Source organism: Notamacropus eugenii, chromosome 1 (genome assembly GCF_028372415.1).
Source record: "Notamacropus eugenii isolate mMacEug1 chromosome 1, mMacEug1.pri_v2, whole genome shotgun sequence".
Taxonomy (NCBI): domain Eukaryota; kingdom Metazoa; phylum Chordata; class Mammalia; order Diprotodontia; family Macropodidae; genus Notamacropus; species Notamacropus eugenii.
In genome coordinates, this window is record NC_092872.1 from 541144379 (window position 1) to 541163925 (window position 19547).

At 37.0% G+C, this 19547-nt stretch overlaps 1 protein-coding gene across 5 annotated transcripts in view; it reads left to right on the forward strand.

The window, feature by feature from the left end:
* The window catches only part of CRIM1 (cysteine rich transmembrane BMP regulator 1), a 250286-nt gene that overhangs the window by 216759 nt on the left and 13980 nt on the right, over positions 1 to 19547 (forward strand). For 4 of the 5 annotated variants that reach the window (XM_072634147.1, XM_072634151.1, XM_072634150.1 and 1 more), the window contains one exon: positions 14307 to 14501. In XM_072634147.1, the coding sequence (XP_072490248.1) occupies positions 14307 to 14501 (195 nt within the window). The remainder of the gene's footprint in view (positions 1 to 14306; positions 14502 to 19547) is intronic. The other variant, XM_072634148.1, reaches the window with a different exon arrangement.

A 19547-nucleotide genomic window follows, 5' to 3' on the forward strand; every position in this document is an offset into this window, starting at 1 on the left:
ACAACAACTCTATGATGTGGGTGCTGTTATTCCCATTTTTTTTACAGATGAGGAAACTGAGGCAGAGAGCCATTAAGTGACTCACCCAGAGTCACACAGCTAGTAAGTGACAAGAACCTAGATTTGAGCTTAGGGCTTCCTGACTGTAGGTCCAGCATTATACACTGTGACATCTAGCTGCCTCATTATTTTAATAAGGTATCTTAGCTCAATTTCATTTGGATTTTTTGAGCAGTTTTTAAGTGAGGCAGTGGACACATTGCCTTTTACGACTTGGATGCACATTTGAAACCGAATCCAGTATTTCTGACGACAGAAACTTGTGATATGTAAGAGTCACACAAGCACATGAAGATAATAGGACTAAGAAATGTCTTATGGCTCTGAAAACAGAAAAGTTCATTCCTGTGCATTCTTAATCATCATATTCTATCCAGCAGAAATTATCAACCCCTGAAATAGTTTATCATATACTGACAACAGGTGATTTTGCAATCTCAGTTGTAGCTTTTGGTTGATTATGATTGCTATTGGATGAGAGAGAGGCAACTTGGACATAGGGTATGTGTGCATGACAAAGGGAATACTACTAACATTTTAAATAATAGAGATAATTATGTCTATTGAGTGTCATCCAGCCTGATTTAAGGCAATTTCTAAATTTGTAACAGTAAGACATAGAACTAGCCCATCTCAGAGGTCCCTTCTAGATCTAATATTAAAATGATTCCATGGCTTGAATGAATAAATTTTGTCACTGTTCAGCAGCTTCATTCTTAGTCTTATAATCAAGTTTTGTTTCTTTTAAATAAGACCTCCCATCCCTCTCCTTTCTTTCTCTTTTTGTTTTTTTGTAAGTCAGTTCAGTCTTTGTCATATGATGGAGGGAAGAATGATTGTAAACTTTAAAAAGTCATTTTAGGAAGATGAGGTATAGGAAAAGTTAGAGGTCATGGCCAAGGGTAAAAACAAAACAGGGAAGTGAGTCCAGGATGTTAGATTTTGGTTGTGAAAATAGCAATCATAACAGTAAATATATGAACTACTTTTTATCTGATATTCTCCAAGTGGATTACAGCTATTAAGCCAAATTTTCTTAATATATACACCATTCTCTGGCAGCCCATTAGACATTTTTGAAAACTATATTCAGTCTTTCCAGCCATAGTATATGTTACTACAGTCCTTAAGGTATCCTTCTGTGAAACCACTTGAATGAACAAAAGACCTATCTGACCACTTACTCTCATTAACTTCTGAACACATTAAACCAACAAAGAAAATTAAAATTAAAAATATAGGAAGAATAAATTATTAATTCCAGAACAAAATATAAATGTTAGTATTTATTAAGCACTTGCGATAGGCTACAGGCCTTATGCTAAGTGCCAAGGATGCAAAAAGAGGCAAAGTCCCTGCCCTCAGTGAACTCACAGTCTAATGGAGGAGACAAGAAACAAACATATACAAACAAGCTATGTACAAAAGAAAAATTAAAAGAGGAAAGGCACTAGAATTTAGACAAACTAGGGAAGGCTTCCTGTAGGAAATAGGATTTTTGTTGGCACTTAAAGGAAGCCTGAAGACAGAGATGAAGAAGGTCATTGCAGGAACGGGGGATACCCAGAGAAAAGTGGAGAGATAGAGTGTCTTCTTCATGGAACAGCAAGGAGTCCTATGTCACTGTATTAAAGAGTACATGGCAGGGAGTAAGATGTAAGAAGACTGGAAAGATAGAGGAGTCTAGGTTAAGAAGGGCTTTGTATACCAATTACGAGATTTTGTATTTGATCCTGGAGGTGATAGGAAGTCACTGCAGTTTATTGAGTAGAGGAGAGATATGATTGGACTTGTACTTTAGGAAAATCACTTTGGCAGCTGAATGAAGGATAGATTGGAGTGGGGGGAGACTTGAGGCAGGTAGAACCACCAGCAGGTTATTGCAGTAGTCTAAGTGTAAGGTGATCAGGGCTTGCACCTGAGTGGTGGAAGTATCAGAGGAGAAAAGAGGACTTATTGACATACAGATTAGATATGGGAGGTGAGAGGTAGTGAGGAATCAAGGATTATTCCTAGTTCACAGTCCTGGAAGGATAGCAGTCCCCTCTACAATAATAGGAAATTTGGAAGGGAAAAGTTTAGGGGGAAATATAATGAGTTCTGTTTTTAACATATTGAGTTTAAGAAATCTCCCAGATATCCAGTTCAAGATGTCTGAAATACAATTGGAAATGTAAGACTGGAGGTCAGCAGAGAGGTAGGGGCAGGATAGCTAGACTGGGGAATCATTCATATTATTATTATAAACAGCAATGCTGCACTGAACAGCTCAGAGACAACCTAAAATGTTTCACATCCTTGAAATCCGGAGCCCCAGAGTCCCAGGAGATACATGTGGAAACTTCATGTAACCCATGAGGAAAATTTAGCGGCAATCCTGTTGTCCTCCTAGAACTTAGTTTCTTTACTCCCAATAAATACTGTGGGTAAAAAAAATCACACTATAGGAAAGTTCCTAATTTGATTTATCATTTACTGACTATGATCAAATAGTTTTATTTATGACAATTTACTCCTTTTATCTCAATCTCCCCAAAACAGTAAATAGTTGCAAGATGTTGGAAAATCCATAGGGTCCCCCTAATGTAATGCACTCTGATTGCTATAGCCACACATATGTACGAATTATTCTTCTAGGATGAAAAAATAAACCTGTTCATTTGGATTCCACTTAATCACTTTGATTTATGTGAGTAATCCTTTCAGCCCCTTGATGTGAACAAAACAATGTTGTATGTGTATATAATATATGACATATAAATGTCAGTTAAGCAAGCATTTGGCGTTAAGATTTGGGTTCAGTTCATGCCTGTGTGATTCTGGTCACGTCACTGAATCTCAGTGCCTCAAGAGCTTACTCTCTGTCTATTCCTACACTAAGTGCTGGGGATACCTCCCCCAAATCAAAAACAGCCTCTGTCCTCAAGTAGCTTACATCTGAATGGGGAAAACAGCATATACATAAATAAGAAAATATAAGATAAATAGAAAATAAATGGAAGGTAACTAGAGGGGAAGGCACTAATATTGGGAGACTTAGATAGCCTTACTACAAAAGATAGAGTTTGAGCTGAGTCTCATAAAAAGCGAGGGAGTCAAAGAAGTGGAGATGTAGAACTAGAGCATTCCAGACCTGAAGGACGGTCAGGGCAGAGGATCTGTGTGGGGAACTTCACAGGACAGAACTCCCTCTGCTGACACAAACCGTAATGCATCTGTGGTGATAAATCATTCCTAGTGAACTACCTGAAGCACAGAGGTTAAGTGACTTGACCAGGAACACAGAGTCAGTGTCACAAGCAAAATATGAACCCAAACCTTAATTCCAAGTGCAGAACTGTCGTAATTGCCTCCATAAGCAAACAGTAGGTCCCATGGAGTTAACTGATATCCCTGCAATCCCAGCAGTAGTAAATCCTCACAATAATAAGCTTTATAAATAGTAATACGTACTCAATTTTATTATGCAGATACAGAACAGCCATAGATAAGACTTATCCCAACTAGTCAAGACATACACTAGACAAATAGTAACAGTTACTCCATATATAAATGGTGAACTTTAGAATTATGACTTGCTTAATGAGTTTAATAGATTTTTTTTTTTTTATCATAGGAGGTATTATCATCCTGAAGTTCTTGAGGTTTGAGCAATCCTGAATTATCAGTAAAATTTACCATCATCTCTTAGTGGTAGTCTCACTTAATGAAGTTATTTAAAAGGTACAATCGCTATAACTTGGAACAAGAAGGTTTGGTTGTTTCCGCTTATGTGTAGCACAGTAGTGTTCAAAAACTTCTAGACTTGGAGTCAGAAGACCTGAGTTTGAATGTTGTGTGTGACCACAGGCAAGTCATTTAGTTTCTTTGAACTTCACTTTCCTCACTGATGAAGAAGAGATCCAGTTCAATTTAGCCTTTAAGTATTAAATGCCTACTGTGTGACAAGTAGTATGTGAGGACCTGCAGATATAAAGATAGAAGCAATTTGCATTCTGCTGGATGATGAGTTAGCATATTTACTTTCCTTGATTGTTGAAAGACCAGTGCGTTTGTAAACCCAAAAACATTATAGAAATGAAAGATAGCAGTAGTTGTTTTCCCCTTCATTGAGTAACTGCAGCTTTGAGTTCTCCTGTGGATGAAACAATAAGATGATTTACTTGCAAATCAGTCTTCTATCCAGTTAATATCTGAAGTTAGTTATTAGAAACTTCCCATTGAGCAAAAGTCCATGCACTACTTGGTCAGCTCTGAGATTATAATGACCTTCCTATAATTCTCTTCAACTGGTATATACATAGTCATGCTTTCCTAATATTATAGGTGATTTCTATTCCTTAAATTAAACCCTTCTATTAAACAGTATTATCTTCTTAGATTCTTTTTCTTTAGGGTTATCTCTGTCAGTCAGTCTCTCATTATAACATCTTCTGGGAAATAATCTCATAGGTACATTTGCTGGTTTTAATTTTGAGTTCAGTATCCCAGGAGTAAAAACAATGTGATTTATAACCAGTCCTCCATCCTTAAGTTACAGATGAATCTTTACGTATTACATGGTGCATTTTTAAAGGTCATGATTTTGTGATGTTGGAACCACTTTCCCCTTTTATGTCAGTTTTCTGAAAGAACTTGCCCAATATATTTTCTCAAAATGAAAACATCTGTGTTTTACTGTTAAGTGTAATACTATAGCTGCTTGGGTGGTGATTACTGTAGATCTATTTGGTGTATAGAGCAGATTCTAGTGCATCATTTTGTCACATAACATCAGTATTAGTCTCAGCAAAGACAAAAGTCTAGATTATAGCTTCTCTATCAGGAACTTTTTAAGTACTAAGAGACTGCTAAATTTGTGGCTAAGGTTCAAATGGAATATCTCAGCCCACATCTCAACTGAATGACCTTTCTCATCATCTTTTCTTTATCACATGTGACATTGTGGCTGTGAAAATCACCTTAGATGACTCAGGCTTTATTGTGATCTAGATAAAGTCCAGGCGGCTCCTTAGGATTTATAGAGGTGTTAAGAAGATGCCTTATAGAAAGCCAGAATTTCAGCGTCATTCAGTGTAAGAATGATGCTTTCAGGCATCGTTGCCTTTCAGTGCTATCGAGTGTCTTTCCGTGGCTAATCCCATCCCAGAAATTCATAATGTGTTGGCTTGCTCCTTTATAATATCTAGAGACAGAGACTGTGACATTTGTAATGAGAATATATCAAAGTAGAAAGGCTGTACTGCTTGACTCCTGTAAGTCCCTCAGTATTTGCTGAAAGATCTATTAGTTTTAGCCCCAAACTAAAGTCCATGCTGTAATTATGGTGGAGGATTTGAATGGCCAGAATTGTCTCAAGTAGGTTAGATGCCTTTTCTTTTTAAAGTTTACAGAATGTAAACTGATTCTTGTAAAACATGCTAGTTCTGGAGCCCATCTTGAGTTATCACAGCACACATCAGCAGTGTCTAATTGAGTTCTTTCTTTGTCTTTCTTTTCTTCTCTTTTCCTTTCCCTCATTTTTCTTTTTCTCTCTTCTTCCCTCTCTCCCTTTTTTCCTTCCTCCTCCCTCCTTCTGTATCTTATTTTTTCTCTCTGTCTTCCATTTGACTTACTTGCCCCAAATCTCAACTTCTATCTTAGCATTTAGAAAAACCTCCCTGTTCTCCAAAGCAGCTCCCCTTCTTCTCACTTCAACATTCCTCCCCAGCTCCTGCTGTGCAAATAAAATTGTATTGATGCTAGTTGACTTAGTGAGTGGCTCTGCTGTGAATATGCCCATTATCTTGGGTGTCAGCTACAGTCATTATATGAAGGCGATGGCTTGATCAGCAGGGAAGCTAGCAGTGGCAATCAGGCCATGGGAAGATTGCTGCTATCTTTTGCATGTAGTGTCTTTTTTATTCAGGTGGAGATGTGAGCATGTACTACATTGACACCAAGGTATCAAATAAGGACCCCTTCTTTTCCCTTAGAAACTTATACAAACATCAGCCATGTGTAAAAAGCATAATTTGTGTCTTAATCCGCTCAAATGGCCTGGCCAAGTAGTTAAGAGGCCCCAGAGGAGTTGCCAGGGTCACATTTCCAAGGGTCACTTGTACTATAAAATGACAACAATGAGTAAGTAAGGCATGTACAAGAACTAGACCAGCAGTGTGGGGAATAGGGAAAGCTCTTCTTTGAAACCCAGGGTGTGTACAGGGACATAACTCTTACTGTCACTTTTCCTGAGCTTCCCTTTTTTATTTTATACAGTTTAAAAGGTAGATGCCCTTTATCCTCCCTGCTTGAACATTGCTGGTTCTCTTTTCTTTCCTCCTCCTTTACATCGGCACTCTCTTTCAACATGATTTCCAGTTGACAGGGAGTAGACATCGATGCATTGGTTGATGAACTGTGTGATGTATCATTCAGTGCCTCTGCTGACACAGTACTCAAAGTGAAGGATGTGAGACTTGAAAATGTGCTCTCCGTTTGGTGTCATGGGACCAAGAATTCAGGATTCTGTAGAGCCTTTTTAATTTATCCATGAAAGAGCGTGAAACATAAACACTGTTACTTTGCTTTTGATATACAGAAGTATGCCAAAATTAATCATGCATATAACTTTTGAAGGGGTGGGGAGGGACCCTGTGAGTTCATTAGTGTAGAGAGTTCCCCATTAGGAAACGTTTCTAATATTGCAGATCACCAACTGTTCTGCAACTTGGAAGTCTTAGAAAATTTCCTGGGACCCAAAGAGGTTGAATGACTCACCTGGAGTCACATAATCAGTAAGTGTCAGAGACAGAATTTGAACATAGTTTATCATGACTCTGAGGCCAGCTCTCTCTGTGAAAGAAAGGGAATATTTCTCTTGTTAATACAGAGAAACTTGCATCTTTTGATGCTTCAATCAGATGCTCCAGTCATTGTTTAACCTAACATTCATCCTCTTCCTGGCACCTGCTTTTTGAGTGAATGTTGAAGAAAACTATCATGGTTCTTCTGGCCATCAGTTTCCTTATCTGGAAAATGAAGAGGCTGGACTAACTGGCCTCTCAAGCCCCTCTCCCAGCTCTAAATCTATGATTCTATGACCTGTCAAAAGAAGATAGAGAATTTTTTGTCCCCAAAAAAATCAAATTGGAAGAAACAAAAATGTTATGAAAGAAAAAATTCGTTGTATATCTCTTGTCCAACTGTGAAAGTCTTGAAAAGAGAGTTCAAGCCATTTTCACAGTAATTTAGATAAAGCTTTAATAGATATATTATCATAATGAAAACATCAATCTAGATAACAGTATTTTAACTTCACTTTCTATATTTGGATAAATAATTGCCTTGTTTACTGTTCCCTCGAAACATTTTTTACATTCTGTTATCTAATAACTAGAGTCTTCATAGTAAAGCAGCAAATATTTATCGAGTTTATCACTGAAGGTTTAATAGATTTGCAATTACATTGGTATAACATTTGTGGGGAAGGAAACTGTGTTTTTAGTTAATAATAGAATTGTGAGTGTCTGAATTAGTCTTAAAGAGGTTTAGCTATGATCGGTTTACATGTTGTTCTCCAAGGAGGTCATTTAAGGAAAGATATTGTGTTGTCCATACTTTATGGTCTATATGGTCTATAGCTGTCTCTACATAATTATCCAAGAAACAATCTCAGATTTTTCCCTTCTGGTCTTCAATTCAGCAAACATATCTTAACTGGGCACAGGGGATACCAGTACACAGTTGATGGAATAGTCCCTGCCTTCAAGAAGCTTATGCTTTACTGAGATGATACAACACATATACAAGACCTGAGACAGAACCTCCTCAGTTGTAGTGACTACAGGCATGTGCCACCATATCCAGCTTTCAGTCTGTTCTTTATCCCTGAAATCCCTTCTGTCTCTTTTCACTTGTTGAACTCCTACTCATTGTATAAATCTCAACTTATGAAGCCTTCCATGATCCCCATAGTTGATAACAACCTTTCCTGTCAGCCCTCACATTATACTTCTTGAATAGCACTCTGTATACCTTGAAGATAGGGATGTTGTGCCTAGCACAATGCTTTGCACATAGTAGATTCTTAATAAAAAGCCTGTTTATGATATTCTTTAATGGAATGACTTTTTGACCATTCAGTGAGTAAGAATGTGTGCGTTGTCTCCAAAAGTAGAGAGAGCACAGTAAGTGCACCAGGTATGGCATACAGCTCATGTGTCTGTCCAGGGCAATCATGTATCATTCCTAAGAGATTTCTTCTTTTTTCTACCTAATAATTAGATATATGTGTGACCAAAATAAAACCAAATTAGTCCACTGAAATGCTATTTAAATCCCTACACCTCTAATCCTAAATACTCAAAAGGAAGATGGTAAAGATAAGGGAGTTCTCTGGTCATATTTATGAAATCCAAATATATGGGATATTATTAGCAATAATAAATTATGCACTTTTATAAAACCATTAAGCATTTATTTACATACTGTGCTATGCAAAAGCCAGTCAAACAGACTCAATTCTGTCTTTTCAAGACCTTAACATCACAAACTAAACTGACTTATTGTTGACAGTGTTCCTCAAAAATAAGAATTTCATCCCCTCTGTGGACCACCTCTGAGAATGTATAAAATTATTGCTTTAGGGTTCTAAATTATACCTTTAGGACATAAAAGAACCGATGCAGTTTTCAGGACTGCCTAAGTTGTTTTCACATTGGATCTTTGCCTCCTTTGATGCCAGCATCTTATTCATACCCCACAGCATCAGTAAAAGGAAGTGTTTGCCCCTGTGAAGCAATGGAAACAGACAACCATAGAAGACATACTATTGTGATTTTTTCTTGTCACACACCTCATAGTAGAAAACATGGAAGTACTAAGATGAATCCCTAAATCCAAAGGAACTCCATTTTAAAACAGTAATTTATTTTCTTCCTTGTGTAATCAGCCTCAGAGTAGGAAATGTTTCTATTACAGTATACCGTGAAGTACCACATCGGCTACTAATAGAAGAAGACATTGGTGTGGTTTATTTATTTTGCTCTTTCTCAGCAGTTAATTAGCTTTCTAATACAATTAGTAAAAACAACCCAGGAGTAAAAATGAAGTTCAGTGTTGACAAACATCTCTTCTTTTCCCACAAAAAATAATCATGAATTATATAAATTTAAGGTAGAATAAAGAAATAAAATTAAATTAAATTAAAAAAGAACTAACCAAGGAAATGGGACATAAAAAACAGTCAGAGAAGTCAGTTAAGCCTGAGTTAAGATTTAATATTTCCTCCCTCCTTGTATGCACCACCACAATCAAAAGTAAAAAAGAAAAAATGACCACTCCTCTCTGTGACATGTCTGCATTCCATGGTTGAAAGGTAGCAACATTCTGTGACTTAACAGTAGATTTGGTATGATCATGTCTCACAAGTCCACCTCCTACAAAGATTTTTTTTTTAACGTACATTTGAGCTCTCTGACTTAAAAACCACTACTGAAATTTCAGCAATGAAGGATAAAGGAGAGAACCTTATTGTAGTCTGTGACACATTCTTTTTAACACCCACAGAGGAGATAAGTCTTTGTCCTTTGAGGAGAGATTTACTCTTGTCATACCTCCATAGCTTTCTTACAAGAATTCTCCACAAAATTCTTCCCAACCAAAAAAAAAAAAAATCCAGGAAATAAAAATGGAGGCTTTCCTGTTTCTTCCCCTATTGGCACTAGAAAGACCAGGTATAGGAAACAAAAAACTATTATAATCTTACTCTGAACGTTTTTTCATCTCAGCCTTTTTTTTTTTGCCTTATGGATTTTTTAACAATACAGGACACCGTTTGATCCTTCAGTGTCTTTAGCTGTATCTCTTCTAGTGTTAGCTAGAATGCAAGGTCTTTGAAGGCAGGAAGTATCTTCTTTTTGCTTGTATTTACATCTCAAATACTTAGCGTAACACATAGCACATAGTAAGCACTTAATAAATGCTTGTTTTCTTCCTTTCTTCAATGTTGTTTCATAGTTTTCAGTTGTATCTGACTCTTGGTGATTCCTTTTGGGGTTTTCTTGGCAAAAATACTAGAGTGGTTTGCCGTTTCCTTCTCTGGCTCATTTTTACAGATGAGGAAACTGAGACAAACAAGATTAAATGACTTGCCAGAGGTCATACAGCTAGTAATCCTGAGACCAGGATTTGAACTGAGGTCCTCCTGACTCCAGACCTGGCACTTTATGTGCTGTGTCACCTAACTGGTGGAAATAGGAAGGTCTAAATACGTACTTGATAATTTGATGGATCCATGATCTCATTGGTGTGAGTACTCTGCTCCATAGAAGATTACAACATTAGTGTGCAGCAAAATAGGATTATTAAATAAATCTTGAATATATATTTGTTAGTCCATGCCATAAACCCTTTTGGGGTACTATGAAACAGCATTATTATGATTCTTTTGTGAAGAGATGTCTAACTGCATAAAAACTTACACTAAAAAATTCATTAGATTGTATACTCCAGTCTGTACAATGCTATTCTGTGTTGGCTTTAATGAAACGAGATATTGGCTAGAAGTCAAAGTAGCACTTTTAATTTACATTGCAGTTGTGCCAGTGTGGTTCACTGGAAAGAGTAGCTGATTTGAAGTCAATGGACATGAGTTCAGATCTTGATTTATTACCTGATTGACCTTAACCTTGGTAGGTCTCATTTTTCTCAACTGTAAAGTGAAGGATTTAAACTAGATGACTTCAGAGGTTCCTTTTTGCTTTAGATCTGTGATCCTTTGATTTTTATCTGAGATATTTGCTGAATTTGGAGTTGTTTATTAGAAATTCCATTCTTTCCACCATGCTTTATTCTTGGTAATAACTTTCATCTTAAATTTAATATGGAAAATATCTAATTGAGGATGTTGGGGTTTTTTTAATTTAAGAAGATGAAGTCAACTGACCAGAAAACTTTCTGTTGCAATATGTACAAGTAAAAAAGAGGTGTATTTTTGTAACAATTGTAAGGGAAGATGAGTAAGAGAGATATTATTGTACTTAACATGTATTCATGTCTGTTCTTTCTCTAGGACATTAGAATTGGGGGCGGGGGATAAATACAAGAGAAAAAATGTTAACAACTACGGTTTGTTTGGTTTTCCACAAAAAATCTCATTTAAATAGATTCTGAGCTTCAGTTTCCTGTTCTGCAAAATGAAGGAGTTGGATAAGATGACGTCTAAGTTCCTTCTCAGTTCTGTAGCTCTAATCTTATGATCCTGTGACCTTTAAGATGCCCTCCAGCTCAAAATATTATGATTATCCCACGCGTGATCCTTTTACTTTCAGGAATAGTTTTACACAAAATCGTAGGATAACTACTTCCAGCCACTCTGCTCTAGAATTTGGGACTCTGCTGGACAGAAAGGGCTTCTTATTTCTTAAACATTTCAACTCCAACTCCCTTGAGAACACCCAGACAGATATTCTGCCCCTCTGTATTCAGTTTTTAATTTCCTCTTCTTCAGGAAATATTAACACATCTATGTGCTGAGCACTGAGCCTGAAAGAACTGTCTTCCAACTGTTTTCCAGAAAGCCATACTCCAGGTACCGTTTTCTTAGAGAGAGACAGACAGACAGAGACAGAAAGTGACAGAGAATTTTCCTTCCAGGTTGTTCTTGTCTGACTTCACTTACTTTCTTCACTTATTGGTGATAGTTAAATTATAGATCCACAGCCACATAAACAGGACCAAGGAAACATAAATCTGAGCATGAGATTCCTATTAATCTGGTCACTGTATACTGTTGTCTGTATCATCTTTCCCTTTGTCACCTATTGACCTATACAAAGGCAAGAAGTAGTTCTCCTCAAAAGAATGCCTCCCTGTTACTTTGTCCCTCTCTGTTATTACTTGACTGCTGCCCAATTGATAATCATTCCAAACCAGTATTCGTTGAGTTAGTGTTATAGGACTAGCCCTAAGAAAGTATCTTCCATTCATTCTGGGAAACTGGCAAAAGGAGTTAGTCCAGAGAAAGGTAAGTAGACAAGGAGGACAAAACCAGGCAAGCTAGAGAAGTTGGAAAGTTTTTGAGTTGGGAGGAGGAGAGGAGAACCTAATTTTATAATTAAGCTTGAAAATATTATAAATAAATATTACTTATTTTACAAAATGTTTTTAAATACTTATTTTGTTTTAAGTATTTTTAAATAAAGTTGAATGCTAGGTTGCTTAGTTTTCTTTTTTAATGTGGAAAATGTACCCAACCTCAATGAGATTGAAGGAAGTGATTACTTAAATGTTAATTCCTCATAGTATCACACAATTCTTGGTCATTTTTATGGTGCTTGTTCTTAAACTGCTGTTATTATGGGGAGGTAGGTAAAAAAGAAGAAATCAGTAAAGATTACTCAAATATAAATTTATTTCCGTTTCAATTGGAGCAAGTAGAGGAAATAATATAATTGGAAATTTTTAACAAAAGCGTACATGTAAATTCTACCCAAGAAATATATGTATGTACATAAAATCTTTAATTTTATGAAGTTAATCTAAGACATATTTCACATTTATTCATATTCACATGGCCTTGAGCTCATCCCTTCCCATCTTCTCCAATACATTGCATTCTTTAGAATCTCTTTTCTCTCAATTTTCAACCTCTCCCAATCTACTGATTGACCCTCTGCTGTCTTCCAGTATGCCCCAGTTTCCTACACCCTTAAGAAGCCATCATTATTCCTTTTCTCACAGTCATCCTCAACTCTTCCCAATCGGGTTTCAAACCTCATCACTCTACTGAAACTGCTCTCCAAAATTACCAGTACCTAATGGTCTTTTCTTGGGTCTCATCTTCAACCTTTGTGCTGCATTTTCCACTGTTGACCACCCTTCCTCCTGCATATTCTGTCCCATTTTCATGCCATTATTTCCTCCTGGTTCTCTTCCTAATTGTCTAACTGTTTCCTCTCAGTCATCTCAGTCTCTGGCTCATCCATATCATGCCTCCTGACTGTTAAGTTTTCCCCATGGCTCTATCTTAGGCCTTTTTCTTTTCTCTAGACTATCTCTCTTGGTAACCTCATCAATGCCCATGAACTTAATCACCATTCTATCATCTCAATTCAATCATATATATATATATATATATATATATATATGTGTGTGTGTGTGTGTGTGTGTGTATATGCATGTGTGTGTGTGTGTGTGTATATGCATGTGTGTGTGTGTGTGTATCACTTTTCAAACTGGATATATCGGAAACAGCTTAAACTCAGCATGTCCAAAGTAAACTTGTTATCTTTCCCCCAAGTTCCACCTCTCTCCAATTTCTCTACTTCTGTTGAATATTCTATTCTGTTCTCTTTCAGTCTCCTAGGTTCATGCTTCAGTTCATCACTCACCCTGACCCCACGTATCTAGTCAGTTACCAGATTTTGTTCTTTCTACCTCCACAATATCTCTCACATCTGACTCCCCCTTTTTACTTTATTTTAGTCACTAATCACATTTTTCTTGCCTAGATTATTTCAGTGGTTTCCTACTGAGTCTTTCTGCCTCAGGTCTCTTCCCCATTCCAGTCCATCCTCTGCTCTGCTGAGTCATTCTTCCTAAGTATAGATCTGATACCCTGTGGAGTAATCTCCTGTGTCCCTATTCTTCATCCAAGGCAGGGCTTCTTCACCTGGGACTACAGACCCCCGAGAAGTCTGTAGATAGGTTCCAAAGAATTCATGAACTTAGATGGGGAAAAAATAACATCTTTATTTTCACTAACCTCTACACTGAAGCCAAAAACCTTTTATAAACTGTCTCCAATCTATATTTCCCCCTTTTGTTGGACATTGCCTCTTGTACTCCGAGATCAAGCCAAACTGAAGACATTCCATCTCTTATGTTTCTACCTTCGAACTGACTGTCTTCCATCTCTGGAATATACTCCATCTTTCCTTCTGACTCAGAATCTTCAGGTCTCTCTCTTCCCTCAAGGTGCAGTTCAAGCACCATCTTCTGCATGAAGCCTTTCCTGATACCTCTCCCAGTGCATTATTCTCTATATAAATATATGTGTACACATGTATACATAAACATACACACACTTGTGAGCTGTGTGGCTGTTCCTGAGCCTTGCAAATATATCCAAACTTTGGAAATATGACTAAAACTTTGAAAGAATTTTAAATTTTAAAGAATTGTACCCCATTGATTTCTTGCAAATGGTATAGTAGGATGCTTTGCCATCTGAAGAAGCATCATTCATGTATTTTCTTCAATAGAAGATCCAGTACCAAAGAAGGCTGTGTGCCACTTCAGTGGGAAAACATATGCAGATGAAGAAAGATGGGACATCGACAGCTGCACACACTGCTACTGTTTGCAGGGCCAGACCCTGTGCTCAACCGTCAGCTGTCCACCTCTGCCCTGTAGAGAGCCTATCAATGTTGAAGGAAGCTGCTGCCCAATTTGTCCAGGTAACAAAGCAATGGCCTTCCCATTTTTCAAGTTGTATATGTTTTGTTTAAACATGAGTGTAGGAAGGTGTTTTTCATCCTATTTAATACACTAGCTGCTCGTAGGGGCAAAGCAAAATTCTTAGGGAGATCTGTCCATTAGCGTATGTGCTATGTTTTTGTTCCATCTCATAAGAAACCTGAATTCTTCTGATGCATGGGTTCTATGCTCTTTAGATAAGAGTCTGGTCCTGTGAGTATAAGGTAATAAGTATTGTTGCTGCATCTCAAAGAAAACATGTTGAATAGTTGAGAACCATTTTTGCTATTTGACACCTAGACAAACTAGACAGACATAATGAGCAGAAGGTTCAATAAAAGGGATACTAGTAGACAAAAGGGGCTGGGCTTTAACACATGACTAGATATATATATAGATAGATATAGATATATATAACACATGACCCAAATTAAAAGGATTTACATGAGGCTTTTTCCCCACCAACCCCTTACACACCTTTCTCTTTTACCTCTTACCATATCAAATATCACACTCATGTACCTAACTAGCTTGTCACCAGCCTCTACAGCCCCCACATCTATACGTCTTCCCACGCGTTGCTCTTCACACAAATTCTTTCCTCACGTTTCCCCTTCCCCAAATGTAGCCTTTTTTCCTATCATTTCTCCCTTACAGATACCTGATATTGATAGAGTGTTTTGTAGTTTCTAAAGCTCCGTACCTCCATTATTTAGTTTGAACCTCACAACATCCCCATGGACAAACTTGCCCACAGTCACACAGCTAGTAAATGTCATCTAGTAAGAGGTGGGATATGATCAGACCTTCCTGATTCCTAATTCTAATACTCCCATCTGCTGTTCCATGCTTCCTTCTCATAAACCTTATACTTGGTAGTTGATCCTATGTTTCCAGTAGCATCTCAGTAGTAGCCAAGCAGCCCTGTATACCTAAGGACTAGAGACCATAGGCCAAGAATAAGTAAGCCAGTGAGAAGGACTCAGGCAGGAATTCTGTTGAGGAACTAAAAGGACTCCCACCTCCACTTCAGCATTGTACTGGACGGGCATGTAGTAGTTCAAGAATGCAATTCAGTGTAAGAACAATTAAGTGATCACACCACTGGTAAGGAGTCAGGTACAAAGACGAAAAAATTCACATAGTTCTTGCTCTCAAGGAGGTTTATAAGCTAATGAGAGATACAGTAGGCATACCATGCCTAACACATAGTAAGTGCTTAAGTGTTTTTTTCATTAAAGTATGGTCCAAGGTAAAATGTGGTAAGATAAACGGAAAACCCAACAAATGCTCTAAAACATTTTCAGAAGGAAGAGCTTAAAGAAGGCATCATGAAGCTGGTAGTACCAAGCTGAGTTGTAGAAAGAGCCACAGGCTTTCAGCCAGCCATGCAGTATACTTTTCAGGCATGGGAGATGGCTGATGTTAAGACACAGAGGAAGGAAAGCATAGGATACGATAAAAGAATAGCTAGTAACCCAGTGTGTCCGGACTTAAAGTGCATAGACTGGAAGGGAGAAAGGAAATTTTGGAAGCCCTTAAGTGCCACACTAAGGAGTTAGTATTTCACAGCTTTCTTCCTTAATTGTGTCTGAATATGATGCCCTGTTCAGCTGAACTAGGACTCACAGAAAGTTCATGGCAGTGTTTCTAATGTACCAGAACAGTTCATAAAGAGGTGGACATTTTCATCAATCAAGCCATTAATTGGTTTTAAGAGAACCAAAAAGTTTAATTGAGTTTTTTACTGAATTGGCCACCTGTATAGGCATTGTATAGATATGACCTTAATTGAGTGTGTGTATATGTGTATGTAAACATATATGTGTGTATGTGTACATATAAAATATTTATATGTGTAGGTATGTGTGTATTTAATTTTGCTGTTAGAAAGCTGAGCTTACCATTGGCATTCCTCCAAAATATTATAATCTGAAAGATATGGAAAAATGGATAGAGAGCTGACCTAGGATTTGGGAAGTCCTGGGTTCAAGTCTTGGCTCTGTGATCTGGGGCAAGTCACTTAACCTTTCAGTAACTCAGCTAATTCTCAGAATGAGTTGAATTTGCTAAAGAGTTTCAAAACTAGAATATGACAATACTGGTAAAGTCACAGGTCCAGATTAAATGTATATACATATACATATTGCAAATATGTTTGTATAAACACATGTGCACATGCATATATGTACATATATATAATGTGTGTATAAATGCATATACATAAATATGCAAATGCATGTTTACAGAAGTATAAAAAGATACAAGAGGAAAAGAAACAGTCCAAATCTCCCATTTAAAGGAAGGACTATGAGTGAAAGTTTTGATGGTTTCATTTTTGATAGTTTAATGTATTTATATGCTTAATAAATTCATTTATTTCCAGTATGGAGCAGGAAGAAAAAAATAGGGCTTTTTCTTTGAACTCTCTTCTTATTGCCCAGAACTTATAAACATTTCTTCATGTTTGGTGACTTTTTTTCTTTAGAATATTTATGTTCTTTATTAGATAATTGTGAATATGGCACATCCCAATACCATTGAAATAGTTTGAGCAGTTCACTTAGAGCTAAAATTAAATCAGCAAATATTTGTTGGACATCTTTTCTTTGTAAAATAGTGAGCTCATCACCATAGAGAATACAGAGAAATACAAAACTAAGTGTCTATCTTACAGGACCCAACAGTGTAGTTGGAAAGACAAAGTCCAAAAGGATGGAGTTAAATAATCATCTAGTGTGTAATAAAGGCAGAGATGCAAGAACTGACACAAGGTGCTATATGAGAGGCAAATGATAAGTGCTCTGAGTTGTGAGGAAGGAGGTATCATTATAGATTGCAGTATACTAAGAAGGCTTCACAGAGGAGACCCATTGGAAGTTTATACACAACGAAGTAACATAATAAAAATGGTGTTTCAGTAAATAATCTGATAGCAGTGCAAAAAAGGTGTGTTGTAAGAGAATAGATACCAGGTAAAAGACCTGGTAAAAGTCCAAGCATGAGAGGACAAGGTGTGAACAAGAGAGGTAGTATTGAGACTAGACAGGAAGGGGAAAATTCAGGGGACAGGAAAATGCAGATAACATGACTGCATTTTTATTTATTGAAAAAATTCAGATATTATTGAACACACACACAAAGATACATACACCACTTCTTGTCTTTTAGTCATTGGCTAACAAATCTTTATTTTTTTAAACTCTTGGATAGTGTTTTTTAAATTTCTGAATCTGCTGCTTTCAACTCAATGGTATAGTAGAGAGAGTGCTAGATCTGGGGTCAGGAAGACCTGACTTGAAATCCACCCTCAAACACTTACTACCTGTGCGACACTGTGCCACTCGTTAACTTCTGTTAGCTTGTTTCCTTATCTGCAAGATGGGAATGATGATAATGACTCCCCAGAATTATTATGAGACTAAAATAATATTTGAAAATCATAAAGTGGTATTAAATACTCACAATTATTATAACACCCATCTTTAGATAAAAGTAAAAATTGTTGCATCTTATCTGCATAAATTTGGGATTTCTGTTTATTTTCTCTATTAAAAAATATGTATTTGTTAAGTCACATGTACTAAAGTGTGACCTGCCATTTTATCCAAGAGTATCAGTATGGAAGGGAGGTGTCCATAGAGTGGCTCTACACTGTGCTATTTAACTTTTTTGTCACTAAATTGGATAAAGACATGGATGGTATAGTTTTCATCTTTACATATAACACAAAGCTAAGAGGAATAGCAAACACAGATGACAGCATGGAAAATCCAAACTAATCCCAACAGACTAGAATGATGGCCAAGTCTACAAAGATGGCATATAATGTGGATAAACATAAAATCTTACACTTGAGTTCAAAAAGTGAGCTACATAAGTGTGGGAAGGAGGCATCACCTGACAAGTCCACATGAAAGAGATCTGAGGATTTAGTCAAAAAGTGTTACATGGCATCCAAGTAAAATAATATCCTAGGTTTTAAAAGAAGTATGAGATCCAGAGCAAAGAACGTGCTGAATCCACTGTATTCAGCCCCAGTAAAGATATATCTGGAGTGCACCCAGTTCTGGGTACCTCTTTTGGAAGGACTTTAATGAGAACATTGTGGAGGGGATAGAATTTCCATATGGGAATTGGTCAAAAGAAGTGGGGAACTTGAATCTGGAAGTGACATAATAACCTTTTTTTAAAAAAAAACATTTGAAGGGCTTTTATGTAAAAGAGGGACTGGGCTTATTCTGTTTGGTTTCAGAGGGAATAACAGTGAGTAGAAGTTGTAGCTTTGGGCCTAAAGGAAAAACTTCCTAACAGTAGAACCACTCCAAAATAGAATGTGTTGAATCATGAGATATCTGGCTTATTTTCACTTAAAGTCAAGGTAATAAGTCAACAAGAATTTAATAAGTGCCTCTGGTGTCAAGGCACTGTACTAAGAGCTGGAGATTCAAAGAAATGTGAAAAAAAAGTTTCTTTTCTCAAGGGGATTACAGTCTGATGGGGAGACAACATGTACAAAAAAGTGGATAGAGGATAAAATGGAGATAATAAGCACACATTAGGGATGTGGAGGGAATTCAAGTTTGGGTATTTGTGGGTCTTCAGTGGCCTCAGAGGTCCCTTTCCATTCTCATTTCTGCAATTCAGATTTACTGAAAACTGAAAAACATGTATCATCTTCAAGGCCTAGGGAAGAGGCAGCACAGGGTAAAACTGGAAACCAGAAAACTTGGCTTCTCTTCCAGCTTCGCTGATAGCTCTCCATGTGATCTTAAGCAAGTCTCTTACACCTTCTTTTTTCTCTGTATAATGAGAATACATTTATTCTTTCTCTAACTCACTGGAATATGGTGAGGATAGATAAGACCATAGATACTGGTACTTTCCGTTGTTCTGTCCAGCCAACTAGATCTTTGTAGAAGTTTTACTAGGAGAGTTTCACATACTCTGCCCAAGGGAAGATGTCACTTCACCAGAATAAAAGGATTTTAGGGACGATTACAATGATTGCTTTTCATGTACTTCTT